Raw genomic sequence first — 15209 nt, forward strand, 5'->3', positions numbered from 1 at the left:
TGCCTTTAAAGATGTTATTGACAAATTTTTAGGAAACAACAAGGCTCCAAATTATGAAAATATTGTCAATAACATGTCCAATAAATTCAAAGAGTTGAGTTGTAATATGAGCTTGAAAGTACATATCTTACATTCAGATATTGACTATTTCCCTCAAAATCTCGATGCTATCAGCGAAGAACAAGGGGAAAAGTTTCACCAGGGAAATGGAGAGGAGGTATCAGGGAAGGTGGACACATCAGTATGATGGTTGATTACTACTGGTCATTGAAACGAGATGCTTACGACGCAATACATAAAAGAAAAACCACAACACGTAATTTTGAGGCTTATAGCTCTTATCAGAAAAATAGTTTTAACACCGTGTCATATAATAGCGACACCCAGTGCCTTTCTGGTGATACAATTATATTTTATAAAAGATTTACTTGAATTTTGTAACGCTCCGTAATTTCTTCGCCTATAGTTCCAGCTTTTCCTTTTAGCAAATATTCCACAAGAAGTAAGATTGTTCAACACAGTCGCAATAATACTTTTTTGTGAATAACAAGCATTGCTCGGAAACCAGGGTCATTACCCTATTGTAGCTAGCGCCACCTGTAATCTGAAATAGGTTGTTGAACGACTTGTTTTACTATTCTGTATTGCATCTTATCTATCTTCCTATACGATTAATGTCAGTGTTATTAGAAAACTTAGAAAAAAAAACGATCTTTATTCTCCAAGTGATGAGAATAATTTTTTGTTTCAAACTATGTTTCAGCAGGACTAGTAAAAAAAGCAGCTTTCATATCAAGCAGTGTTATTAAACTGGAACTAATAATTTAGAAACTATTCAGTGTACTCGCGTTAATGGTTTTTGGAACGTTACTTACTCTTATTTGCTCAATCAAAATTTTAGGGCTGAATGCGGCCCAGTGATTAGTTTTCAGACTGTGGATGTGAGGTTCTGTGGTTCGCGTCCCATTATCACCTTAATAAAACGTATATTAATGAAGTTTTAGGGTCTTAGTAACGCTGTTGTCTATGGGTAATAAAAGTAAATTGCAATAATGCTTCAATATGACTGACTTATAGTGATGAAGTAAAGGTTTACTAAATGTTCCAGTAACGCTGCCATTTAGTCATTAAAAGTAAGAACGTATTTAACGTTTCAGTAACCAATATCCAGTAATAAACACTACAAATGTAACTAATAATTCAGTGCGAAATGGTTAAAACATATAACGATTAATTGACGTTCCTATATTGCTGCCATCTAGTGGTGAAAATGGAAATATGTCTAATATTTTGTTAGTGCTAACATCTAATGATCTAGTGATGAAGAAGTAACAAAAGCTAATGCTGCCACAGCGTTGCAGTCAAATGTTAAAAAGTAAAACTCAGCTTATGATTCAGTAGGTACAGATCACAAGAAGAAAATAACTGATATCAAATGACACTGTATCTAATATAAAAATAGTTATGCAAGTTTAACGTCCAGTATATATATATATATGTATATTGTCAAATATCTCGTCAGTTTTTGGAACTATTAGAATTTATGTTATCATGGCAAATGATACTTGATCCTTCGGTGACTAATGACCCTATACGTTGCTGACCTGTTTGCTGAGAAAGCGAGATTAAATTTCATTCAGTCCAGAACAAGGCTTCTTATCGAATTTCACCCAAGGCTACACGAGGGCGATCTGTGATAGCCGTACTCAATTTTGAACTGATAGACTGTCAACTGTTGGACCATTCCTTTCAGATCGTAAAATGGAATTTGACTGTAACTCTTATAACACATTACCCCAAAGTGTGGAGTACAATTACATATATATATTGTGGTGGAGCATATATTGCATGTACTAAATCTTTAGGGTTTATATATTCATTTCACCAATATATGAAGTCTAGCTTTTTCGATTTGCTCTTATCCAAGACTGCTCATGAAAGATGGATTTTTCGGAAACCTGTATAACTCACTAACAATTGATGAATGAAATTATGGGGTAGGCTTAATATTTATTTTCAGTATAATGCTTAGTTTTTTTTTACGCCCACTAGATTCGAGCGCTATTGGAACATTAGCAAATCCCTACTTTTCACCACTTCCACTAAATGATAGCACTACTGGTACATTAGGTAGATCTCTATTTGCTCAATTCTAAACTACTTAATCATTTACTAATTTTTAACTTTTTTGTTTTTAACCACTAGTTGCGAGTGCTGCGAAACTTCCATAAGTTTTATTTTCCTTAGCAATATTATACAAACATTTTTTTTTATCTCCTGGAAAGTTAGCGAGATTTTTCTTGACGTATTGCTAATGTTTCTGTATCATAAGATAAATTACAAAAATATACAATTCTTGATATATGATTAACTATTGCATCATAGGTTGGTTGTTCAGAATGTCAGTGTAGTTACGATTATTTTGTTTAATCGTCAAATGGCGTTAATTGGCCCAAATGTTAATATGTTTTCTGGTCAGGGATGAGCATAGCCTAGTTGTTAGCGTGTCAGACTGTAGATCCTAAGATCCACGGTTCGGTTCCGTTGTCCAAAATCTGCTTCGCTATTTGAGGTTGTGGATGTGTTATAAAAATGACAGTCTTCGATTACAGTAGTCCAAGAGTTGATGTGTCCACTGTTAACTAGCTGTCTTTCCACTAGTCTCGCAATCTAAGGGTCGCGGCTTCGAATCCACGTCCCACCAAACATACTCGTTGTTTCAGCTGTGGGGCGTTATAACGTCATGTTCAATCACACTTCGTTGGTAAAAGAGTAGCCCAAGAGTGGGTGGGGTAATGAAGACTAGCTGCCTTTCCTCTAGTCTGTCACTACTATATTAGGGACGGATAACGCAGATAGCCCTCGTGTAGCTTTGCGCGAAATTCAAAACAAACCAAAATGCTAGTCTATCAGTTAAGAATTAGGGACGAATAACACAGATAACCCTTGTGTAGCTTTGCGCGAAGATCCGAAACAAATCAAATATTCCTGTCAACTTTTCATACCAACAGAATGTTTCTACTGTTTGGCAATGAATCTTTACTCTTAAGTTTATTTTTAAACAGCTTATTAGCATCATTGTGTTGTAACATTGTTCTTTCATTGGACTGTTTTTTTTTAATTATTTGGTTAAAATAAGGTCAAGTCCAGTCCACGTAACGATGATAAATTAGTTTATTTTTTCTTAATGTTTGTACAAGCTCCTTTATTTGTACGCTGTTGTAACTTGTAGACCTAGATAATTTTACAAATGACGTTCAAACAGGAAGTATTTGCTAATGGTACCACAACTAACATAAAATAAAACTTACTTGTACAACTTCAGGGCTAATCGAATAACACTGAACTAAACTGATTGACTCATACTCCCCAGTTCTCGTACTTATAACTTAGCCTTATTTCTATACACTTTGCATTTTCTCCCAATCACAATAGTATATTTCCGAACGTTCTAGGTATTCCAAAAGAAAAAAGCGGCCTGGCATAATCTGGTGGTTAAGGCGGGTCGCGGGTTCGAATCCTTGTCTCCGAACATGTTCGGCCTTTCAGCTGTGGGGACTTTATAATGTGACAGTCAATTTCATTATTCGTTGGTAAAGTAGTAGCCCAAGAGTTGAAAGTGAGTGGTGTTGACTAGCTGCCTTCTCTCTAGTCTGCCACTGCTAAATTAGGGACGGCTAGCGTAGATAGCTCTCGTATAGCTTTGCAAGAAATTGAAACCAAATTAATTTAACGTCATGCGCCCTCTAGCTGACATCTAAATTAAAACATTGAAAATACAGCTTTCAACATTCGCAAATTGACTTGTAATCCTCCTCATATCCAATATTATCACTGACGTGACCATAAAATTCAGTTTACTTATAGTTCTTGTACCTTTCTAAGGACTATTATGGCAACTACCAAATTTAAATCCTATAACGCTTTCAGGATTACTACAAATTATATAGCATGTGTAAGTCTTAGGAATATCACCAGACCACCGGATTTTCATATGTTTCCACATGCTATAACTCTTTCAGGGTAATCATCACAACCACCAGATTCAAACCACAGAGGAAAGAGTTATCGGAACTGTGGCCTGGATGATCATTTTTGGTGATGGCTTACATAACTTTATAGATGGACTTTCTATTGGAGCAGCTTTTACTAGTAGCATCCTTTCAGGGATAAGTATATCTTTAGCTGTGTTCTGTGAAGAGTTGCCACATGAATTAGGTGAGAAAACAGTAGAATAAATCATAACTCTAAAATGTTTTCGAGTGAAAGTAAAGAAGGGTGTATAGTAAATTAATAATATATAAACCACACCATGTCTATATCCAATACTGGCGAGGCCTTTCCCTCAATACCAGGGTTCTTTAGGCTGGCTAGGATACGACAGACATAGAAGTGGTTGAAAATACAGATAATGAGAACCCAGAGGCTTTTCAACAACTGGTTAGGTTAGTCCAATGTTGGCAAACATAATGTGTAAATAATGAATTCCTTTAGGTATTTTAATTAAACTTAACCTGGTTTTTCTTTCTTTGGATATTTTGTGTGTACTACTTACACACGTACACTTTTTATTAGGTTATTTATTAGCAAACTGTTTTTTATAAGTTGTATTTACCGAAAAATAAGTTATTTACTATTTAAACATTTTAAGGTATAAATGCTGTAAAAAATATGGATGTCACTGATATAATTTCTAACCACTTCTTTGTGATAAAAATATATACTTAATAACGTTAATGTAATTAAAACAAGTATGACAAGCTATATTTCATTTGTAAAATAACTTTTTTAAAAACATCTTCAACTTGAATTACAAAATATGAGCTAAGTGCCTGAATACAACTAATTAAAAATGGATGGACATGGTATTTTGTAGAAAAATTATTATTCATTACTTTGGCATAACTTCTCTCTCTGGTAATTAAATTCCCGAGTTTTTACACAAAACATGAAACCTCGTATTGAAATCGTCTTTTGGTGTTTAACGTAAAAAGTTATTTTAACCCTGATACTATATAATTATCTAGAATTGTTGTAAATAAGACTGAACAATTTTTATTTTCTCAGGGGACTTTGCTGTTTTACTGAGTGCAGGAATGACCATTCGTGAGGCTGTGATTTATAATTTTCTGTCTGCATGCACCTGTTACGTTGGACTTGTGGTTGGAATTTTACTAGGTGATTTCACAGAAGGAACACCACACATCTTTGCTCTTGCTGGTGGAATGTTTTTATACATCTCTCTGGTGGACATGGTAGGTGACTTTATACATTTCTTAGACATAATGAATTCCAGGAGCTGTTAGCTTTATAACGGAGTGATAATTTAAAATTCTTATGTTTTATTTTAAAAAAAATTGTCTGAGTGAAACCTTCTTTGCAACTGCATGTAAATACATGCATAATCTAAGTCACACAGAGACCGCTGTAATATAGTTAAATCGAAATAAATAAAAGGAGAAAAGCTATACAACAAACAAATAGTAAATAATAAACAGATGCTTGTAATTAGTTATAAAAACTTGTGAGTGAAAGTGAAAAAAAAAATAATATCTCAACCACGCTCTTTCTGCTATATCCAGTACCGACGAGGCCTTTCATTAATACCAGAACTCTTCAGGCCGGCTGGGATAGGACAGACATAGTAGTGGTTGAGACGCTAGTTATATTATAAAGTTGTTTGAGAAAACTTACTGTGTAAACTGGAATAGATTTTTTAGGTATAATTTCCTCCATTTTTATTTCTTACATAATCTATACATCATCAAGTTTCTCGATATGTCTATATGTACAAGTGATTTTCGATGAACCCAAGTCTTTTTTGTTTTTAGATGGGTGAGTTGAATGAGGCCATGGAAAAGGTCGAAAAGGATGGTGTAAAAGCGTCTCTTAAAATCTTCCTTTTTCAGAACATCGGAATTTTGATAGGAGTGCTAATTCTCTTCATTTTGGCCCTGTATAGTGAAAGAATAACTTTTGATTATCTAGAATAACTTCTGTCTCGAAGATTTGTAAGAATGTTTTATTCTGTGAAGTGGTTATTAGTTTTTAGTATGTAAGTTTGATAATAACAGGCTTTGTACTTTCTGTGTCTACTTCATACAACAGTTATAGAGTCTAGGAAATAAGACAAAAAATTTATGAGATTTGTGGAGAAAATGTGCTAAAAAGTCACGGAGTATTTGTGATGATTAGTCTGAAGAGATAATTATTATCTAAATAATCTATTTTTTACATGAAGGGCAGGTTATAAGAAGACTTTTAGCAAATTTTGCGATATCGGACTCCGAAACTGCTTACTGCATAGATCATATTATCCGTGTTGTTTTTTTTAAATCTTTAACAAGTTTAAAAGTTTTAAGTCTGTGTAGCGTTGATTTTCATATGTGTACGCTATAAAAGAAAAGATAAGCATGAAACTGGAAAAATACGTTATGTTTAACTAAACGTGACTTGATTTTACACACAATAACACAAGAAAAATGAACTGTCAATGATAGTAAATGAATGAGAGAATATATTTTTGATGATTCTTTCTCACACCATGCTCATTTTAGTGACGACTGATTTTTGTAACACTGTTAACGAAGATAGGATGACGTCATGTTGTTGTAGTATTGACGAGAGTATTGCTTCTAGTTCTAACTAAAACCGGACACGTTTTACGTGCTTTTTAATTCGAATTAAATTAGCAATGGGCTTTTATAATAAGCTCAACAACAGAAAACACACTCGACTGTTAGATCGCTCTATAAAACGAGTCCTTTGATATTTTTATTTTCAAGTAAGCACGAGCACGTGATACATTTCCTTAACAAATTACAACAGAAAAGATTCTACGTAAAAATGAATAGTTATTTGTTTAATATCTATGGGTTTTGTGTCCGTTTTGTTTTACCATATAGTAACCTAAATTAATTTAGATATGTGAATAATGTTATGGCATTTCGTCGAATTCATTATTCAAAATTATACAGTGGACCAACTGTTTATCTACAGTTAGTTGTTTAGTTGGCGATAATCGATACGGGGGTGGTTTGTGTACTTCCATTTATTTATTCATTTTGAGTCTAGGAAACAATCCGTCTTCCAGTAATTAAAGGAAAAATATTGTGTTTATATATACTTCTTTGATTTTCAATGTTTACGTTTTTAGGAAACCTGTAATGTGTTTTTATGTTGATTTGGTGGGTAGACAAGTGAAAGGAAATCACAGTAACTCTCTCATTTTCCTGATATTTCATTATTTAGTTCTACATTTCGCCACTGTTAAAAATGTATATTTTGTTAATAAAGGTGATCAGGTTTTATATCCTCCTTATATATACTGTTGCGTGTGCTCCAAGCTATGTTATATGTTTCCACAGAGTCTAATAATATGCCTAAAGATGATTAATGGATGCAATAATGTATTTATATAATCTAAATCTTACCACAGAAATCCGTCCAACTTTTTAATTGGAATTCGTTTAGGAGACCTTAGCATCTTCTTCGTAGAATAAATGCTTTGACGCCCAAATAACATCGTTGTATAAATAACGTCACATGGACATGAAGCTCAAAGAAAGTAGACCATACCAACCCAAACAATAGTAACGAAGTAATATTATAGCAACCTAAAGAAAAGCAACAAAACTGAACAACATTATCTGTATTTTTGGCAGAGCTACTAAGGCTGTCTACCGTTGTCACTAATTTGCAACTACTGACAGTCAGCAGTACCCTACCAACCGTTATCCACGCTAAGGAATTGACTGTCACTCTTATAATGCGCCCACAACTTATAGTGCGAGTAATATTTGGTAATATCGCACTTATTCGAGCCTGACTCGCCAGCTGCGAAATCCTGACCTCTACCACAGAGCCAACTCACGAGCTAAACAACAACAACTAAGTAACATTGTGTCCGACGTAAGTCGCCAAATCGTAAAAAAAAAAAGGTTATATCAGTCTAAATGCTGTCACCACAAAAACGCACAGTGTAGACCTATACAGCACTGCTTCAAACCGTTGCTATATTTCGAACTAAACATTTTTATCGCTCGCAGAATCTCTAACTTTATATCGACCTGAAATACTTCATTACATCAAAACCTACTACATTATGAATGATTTGTTTCTTCTTTTGCTCTAATTCAGTTCTACGTTGAAAAATTATAGAAAAATTCGCTCAACGTATTCATTCACAATGATTTTCGAAAGTCAATAAAATCATTTGAATACATTTCTACCCATCTTTGAGGAAAGAGTTTTTTTGTTAAATTTCATTTAGTTTCAATGATAATTGTTTAGAACAGTAAAAAAGAAATGTTTTTTTCTTAATTCGGTTCTGGCCTCGTATTTGATATTTTTAGTTTTAAATATCAGTTATTCTGTTAATGGCACAAAAGAGTTTGAACTATCAGTTTACTACTATGGGCATTGAACCGCGAGAAATTACGGGTACAAGCTTTAAGCATCATATTTCTTTTAAAATAATATATTAGGTCTAAATCAATGACGTGCAAGATTTATATGTAACAGTATAAGTTTTTGTAGAATTAATAGTGAGTTGAGAGTAAAGATGAGTAAATGTTATGTTTTTGAGCACTGAAGTGAGAGTTCTGTCGTGTAAAGGTTCGTTTTTGAAAGGGTGTTATTTGTTGACTTGAGTCGAGAGTAATGCTAATTTAAAATTTAAGTGCGTGTTTGCCGAGTGTTATTTATGAGTCGAAAGTAATGATGAACATAAATGTTGTAGGAATTATTTTTTTCTAGAGTTCAAATTGTAACGAGAATAAGAATTTTAAGTATTATTAAAGTTGATTTTGAATGATACAATTTCACTAGTTTTAAGTTTTTAATTTACTAACCAATGATATGTATTTAGAGTTTTAGGCCAAGAGAGAGATAGTGGCATCCTTTCCTAAACATTGTGAAGTATCTTAAATTTATATATAACAAAATGTTATGAGTTTTGTATCAATGATTTAACTGGGTAACGTTTTAGTCATTTCCTAAGTTTTCATCGTGTGATATAACTTGTATTTTATGTTCACATAAATTATTATTAAAATCACTGATGTTTATAAATTTTAATTAAATGTTTTGTTTTATATTTGGAACTATTTTAGTTGATATCTGTGATGAAATACTTATAAAGTGTTACCTTGTAATAATTACATTTTTCGTAATGTAAACTTGAAAATGTACAAGATATGCACTCAGATTTGTCACGAGCAAAAGCAATAAACATTCAGACGTAAACTGAAATTTCTACATTGTAATTATATCTTAAAACGAGTATTAATCTAACGTTTTTGTGACCCGCGTTTTTGTCAGTTTGTTAACAGAATAGAAGAGTCTGAATTCCGAAGTGAAAAAATATAAAAAATCAATAGAAAGGCAGTTCTTGCATCTTAGTGTGTGAATTGTTCAAGTAACAAGATGTGTTGGTATTGAAAACAGATGCTATGAAAATAAAGAAAATTAATAATGACAGGTGTTGGTTGCAGTACCAGTAAAGATTGGTCAAGAGAATGGAAAAGGTTAGGCCTTTCCCAAAGGGATAGACAGAAGAACTTATTACAGTTTACTTCCTACAGTACCTTAACGATAAATAATGTACTGCACTTTTTTTTTATGAATCTCGGGAAATGAAAAACTGAGATCGAGTGGAATTCCCACCAACTTATTAAAACTTTGTTTATAACCAGGCAAAAATTTTAATGAAGTGTTTTGATACCTTCTATATTTCTCAAATGGCTAATGAGGAAAGTGTTCGATGATTCTAGTTTACTAGACGAACCACATAATTACATACATCTTAGAAGAGGACGTTTCAGAAAACAGCATCAGACAGATGAAGGGCTATCACCCAAAACGTTGTAAAGAAAAAAACAAAAATATAAACCAACATTTCCGTGGCGAGTAATTATTATCATTTTATTGTGTAAACTTTCGTCCATACAGAACTGTTGACGTTTTCAACTAAGTAACTCCTTTTGTATTCTTTTTCATATTCTCGTGAGCAATTATTGTTACAATGTTAAAGATTTATAACTTTTTTTATCGAAAATAGTTTTGTCTGCTACGCCGGAAAAAAAAGTAGAAGGTGACGAATTATATATATTTTTTTATCTGTAAAATGGAAATGTTTGTTATAGATGCTCGCGGTGTCGGCCAATAAGATGGGCTTATATTCATAAAACTGTTTAATATTATTTTATTCCTTTATACATATTTTGTAAAATCTTAATGGTACTCAAATGTATTTTGAAATTTTTGGCTTATTATTCAATAAAGACTATTTACATGCAAAGCCAGTTTTTCTTTATTCTTTTAAATACGGTAACAAGCAGTTCAAACATTTTGTGTATTAAAATTCTGTGTTCTATATTACACGATGTAGGGAACGGTAACACATCCCCTTTTATTGGGAAAATTATACCAAAAATGCATTAAGGTCTTTTAGTAAACCCATTTGCCTAGGAAAAAAGTCTATAGTTTTTCCATAAGGGCTATTTGGACTACTGATAAGTCAAAATCTGTTGATAATTCCAATGACAAGGATGTTGAAATTTAACTTAGGTAATCATAAAAATCATCGCGAGGCTTCAAATCTGACCATATCAACAGCAATACCTATAAACGAGTGTAAGTTTCTCAACTGATCTTAATTAAAGAAACACGCAAGTTTCTGAATTTACTGAAAAATTATGTTGACATTGAATTAGTATTAGAACATGGTCATGTAATGGACTGATTGCTAACTACGCAGGCCTGCGAATATAAAATTCATAAAACTTGTTTTGGTTTTATTAATGGATTTTTAGCTACGCAGATTTCGAAAATAATATTCATTTTCTTCTATCACGTAAGGATTTTTTACAAATCGGGAAGAAGAAAAAACTCTTATTTAAATCAAATTATTATTTCGTTTACCACAATGAACATATTATATTATGTTTGTTAACAAAAATACAAACAAATTGAAGAAATGAGAAGAACATTGATGTCAAACGAATATGCATCCTCATTCATCCTGATATTTTTATGAAATCTATGTCTTTTTAGTATTAACACCGTGTCATCTATCAGCGATATAACTCTTATCAGAAAAAGAGTATTAACACCGTGTCATCTAACAGCGATATAACTCTTATCAGAAAAATAGTATTAACACCGTGTCATCTAACAGCGATTGGTTTATTTGCTTGATAAATATTGTTTTACCTTCGTTTATTTGTAGAATTATTATATAAAAGATCTTATTCTCTATCAGGAATAAACTTAAATGGGTGTTCTTGAAACAAGTTATTTTCGAAAATAAAAAACAAACATGAACTAAAAACTAAGTAATAAATACGTGTCTATGAACTAACTGACAGAAACGATGGAGCTGCAGCATAGGGTGCAGGAAATTGTGTTTGTTTTCTTTAAAACGACTCTGGAAGAGTATGCCACAGTGATGCGCTGACCTATCTCTTCTACTCTTCAAAAGGTTGACATGTATGATAAATATGTAATAATTATGATAAATACGTAGTTTATTTAGTCTGTTTTTGAACACGAATTTCGTTGATCAGTTTTAATCAGATTATTTTCCTGGTTACATAGAAGTTTTGTTCTAACAGCAGTGGTTAACGGTATTAAAACCAGTTTATTACGTACCTCAAGTGGAAGAAAATGTTTCGGTAACTATGACAAGCTAACGTTATCATTCTCCCACAGTGCATCAGTTCGACAGAACTTTTCAGCCTGGTACCTAATTCTACAAAGTCTCTGAGTGACGCCATAACTCAGTTATGTCCAGTCCTTCTTGTGCAACAGCGGACCGGAGAATGTGAAGTCGAGAAAGTACATTCTTCCAGACCCTCCACCGCAGCAAGTAAGCCAAATTAAATGGTTTCTATCAGCTTAATTCTTCCCGGGGGTGTGGGTTATACTTGTGCTATCGCTCTGGATTTACGAGCTGGCGAATCCGGTTCGAATCCGTGTTATATGACAAAATATTCCTCTCACTTCTAAGATGTGGGTGCGTTATAAGAGTGACAATGAATCCCTAAGCATGAATAGTAATGGATCGAATGTTACGGATTGATTGCATTCCTTCTGGTCATAGCTCAGAATTAGAGATGGCGGTATATTGACTCAGTAGTTTTAACATAAACGCAAAAAAAAAGAAAATTCTTCTTTTTAAACAATAACGTTTGATTAGGTTTACGATAACGAGAACATTCGTACTTTGTCTTCATATTTTTAGAGACATCACCCATTTTTATACCGAGTATATTTTATGTTTCTAGTAGTTTACAAACTCCTTTGTTTCTATGATTACAACTCTAAATATCACCCTCTCTTGTTTCCATAGTTACCGGAAACATTCACTGTATATACTTTTAACCTTTATATGCACATCTGTTACCATTTCACAAACTTAGTTCTTTACGCCCCCAAACTTACATGCACTATTGGTTAAAATAGCTTGTAATTCTAAATTCATACGTCGCTTTCTACGCGTATGTAGTATGGGTACTTAGAAATTATACACTTTTTTATGTGTGCAGTATGGGGACTTGGAATCCTATTCGTCACCATCATCAGTTGCTGTTCGCTGGGTGGAGTTGTACTCATGCCTTTGATGAACAAACGTTTGTACAAGAAGTTTATCATGATGTTTGAAGGATTAGCAGTGGGTAGTTTATTAAGCAGCGCCATCTTTCATCTCATTCCACAGGTATGTCTCTAAAAAGCCTATAATTTTGATTATTTTTACGTATTAACTCTCGAGTAACATTGATATTTTTGTATTTTATTATTTTCTTTCATCATCTTATCCTCTAGCTTAAGTTGTATACTTGTTATTCTCTTTTAATTTTATTCGATCTATTAGATAGATATATTGTTGGATATTTCGTCAGTCTATGGGATACAAATGAAGAGACAATGTAGGTTGAACTAGTTAAAGGTTTATGATATCTTCAGTTACAGAAAACTGTCAGAAAGATATTTAATATTTTCAATTTAAATTACATCTAATAAAATACAGGAGCTAAATTACCACGCCACAGATGTCAGGATTCAGGTTTACCCCTCCCTAATTTAGAACTGCTGACCATGGTGAGGGAAGCCAGTTAGCAGAACCTGCCATCTATATAGCTTCTTATATTTGAATAGTGAGATTGACTGCCAGTTTTTATAACTTGCCCACAGCTATATATTCCAGACTCGAACCCTGGACCTTCTCACCGGCACGTTAACCACGAGGCCGCGCTCGACCCCAGTCAATAAGGATAAATATGTGTAATATTAACAGTTACCCATTTCATTATGCACCTGTAATTTTACCAGTATAAAAAAGATATTAATAATGAATAAATAATCCTTTTATTACCGTGATATCAAATAATCATATGTGGACCACATGATTCGTGTACTCCTATCTCTTGATTATTTGTGAAAAAAAGTCAAAATTTACGTAATATGAAAGCTGCGGGGAAAAAGCAATAATTAAAGGATTAATAAATTCAATTATAAAGAAGGTTGAACGGTTTTTAAAAGTAGAGTGTATTCCTAGAAAAATATCCTTGTTATCCCTTCATCCATATGATTAGTTACTCTGATCAAACAGTTTTTGACAAAAATATAATGTTCGTAAATCATGATTTTAGGCTATTTAGCAATAACTAAAATATTTAATGATTATGGGTATGTTTAACCCTATCATTATAAATGAAGTTCATGGACCCCATGATATTTTTAAACACATTTTCCTAAGCTGTTTAAGCACCACATTGTTTTGGTGTCCATGAATTAGCTTATTACGGGATCCATAATAACATAGTCACAAAAAAACAACAAAAACAGTTAAACAAAAATACTATCAATGTTTCGATGAATCCCTCCAGTTGCTGCTGTGATTTTACATAGAAAATTTTTCCCAGTTTGGTCAGTTCTTTACACTGAGTGTTATAATAGGTAAAACAATACACTGACCTCATCACTAGTGAACGATGTATCAACAAGTCAGTAATTTGGTTATCGTGTCAGTTATAGGTAGTAAAGATAAAAAAAATTGTTACTGCTTCTCGAATGTTGAATTTATATCATTGCAGTCTTTTGGGATTCTCGACAACGATCCTCATCATTCCTACTTATGGAGAGCTTTGATCATCTTCGGTGGAGTCTATTTGTTCTTCCTGACCGAAAGGTTTCTTAAATTCATCGGAAAAGCCAAGCAGGTGAGAGACAAGATGCTTAATCTATCTGTCATGCATTGGGAGGTCCGGATTAAGTATCGTAGTTAAGACATTAAGCTTAAATTTGAATGGAACAAAACATTAACTTTAGATTTTTTATTTTTTTTTACAGAAACTGGTAAATTCTTCTGATTACAGTAAATGTGTTTCTTTAAAAGTTTTCTGCGAATTATTTTAACAAACATTTTGGAAATTTGTGTAAAGTGTGAGAGTTATAATTTAAATATTTGAATTTTATTCAGAACAAACGCTTGATTTGTTTTCAAGATTGGTTACTATTGTAACCAACAGACGATATGTACTTGTACAGTGATTTTTTTACGATATTTCTAATTTGTAGCTAAGTAAAAATTTCCATTGCAGAAACGAAAACTGAAAAAATCTACAAAGAGTGAAATGACACTTAGCATTAGCGTATCGGAAATGACGACAGATAGTGTTGCGACGACAGTACCGCCCTCTAGCATAAAACCTGTGGACACCGAGAAAAATAAAGTTATAGCCAATGAAAAGAGCCCGGAAAAAATGAATGGAAGTGTAGGAGATGAAAAAGTGTTGGTGAGTTTTGGAAAAACCCAAATCATTTTATTGTTGTTCGATGTTCAGGCTATACTGTTTGTGAAGCTTAAATATGGAAGACTTCCTCAGAGAAGAGACTTATGAACACAAACTAACAAAGAATATTAAGGAGACAGATTAGTTGTTATTTTATTACAATAACTCTTATCAGAAAAAGATAAAACAGTATACGTTAAACAAATAAACCAAGATAAAACAGTATGCGTTAAACACATAAACCAAGATAAAACAGTATACGTTAAACAAATAAACCAAAGTAAAACGGTATACGTTAAACAAATAAACCAAGATAAAACAGTATACGTTAAACAAATAAACCAAGATAAAACAGTATACGTTAAACAAATAAACCAAGATAAAACAGTATACGTTAAACAAATAAATCAAAGT

The 15209-nt window shown here is 32.8% G+C and overlaps 2 protein-coding genes across 2 annotated transcripts in view; both read left to right on the forward strand.

Moving 5' to 3' along the window:
- The window catches only part of LOC106458518 (zinc transporter ZIP14-like), a 49305-nt gene that overhangs the window by 24894 nt on the left and 9202 nt on the right, over positions 1-15209 (forward strand). Inside the window, exons 2-5 of the mRNA XM_013918039.2 lie at positions 11713-11869; positions 12549-12718; positions 14097-14222; positions 14604-14798. Of these exons, the coding sequence (XP_013773493.1) occupies positions 11713-11869; positions 12549-12718; positions 14097-14222; positions 14604-14798 (648 nt within the window). The remainder of the gene's footprint in view (positions 1-11712; positions 11870-12548; positions 12719-14096; positions 14223-14603; positions 14799-15209) is intronic.
- On the forward strand, positions 4028-8294 carry LOC111085576 (zinc transporter ZIP14-like). Its single transcript, XM_022384760.1, has 3 exons — positions 4028-4218; positions 5068-5255; positions 5832-8294. The coding sequence occupies exons 1-3, from the start codon at positions 4086-4088 to the stop codon at positions 5991-5993; spliced, it is 483 nt and encodes a 160-aa protein (XP_022240468.1). The 5' UTR covers positions 4028-4085; the 3' UTR covers positions 5994-8294.

Source organism: Limulus polyphemus, unplaced genomic scaffold, assembly GCF_000517525.1.
Source record: "Limulus polyphemus unplaced genomic scaffold, Limulus_polyphemus-2.1.2 Scaffold479, whole genome shotgun sequence".
NCBI lineage: Eukaryota > Metazoa > Arthropoda > Merostomata > Xiphosura > Limulidae > Limulus > Limulus polyphemus.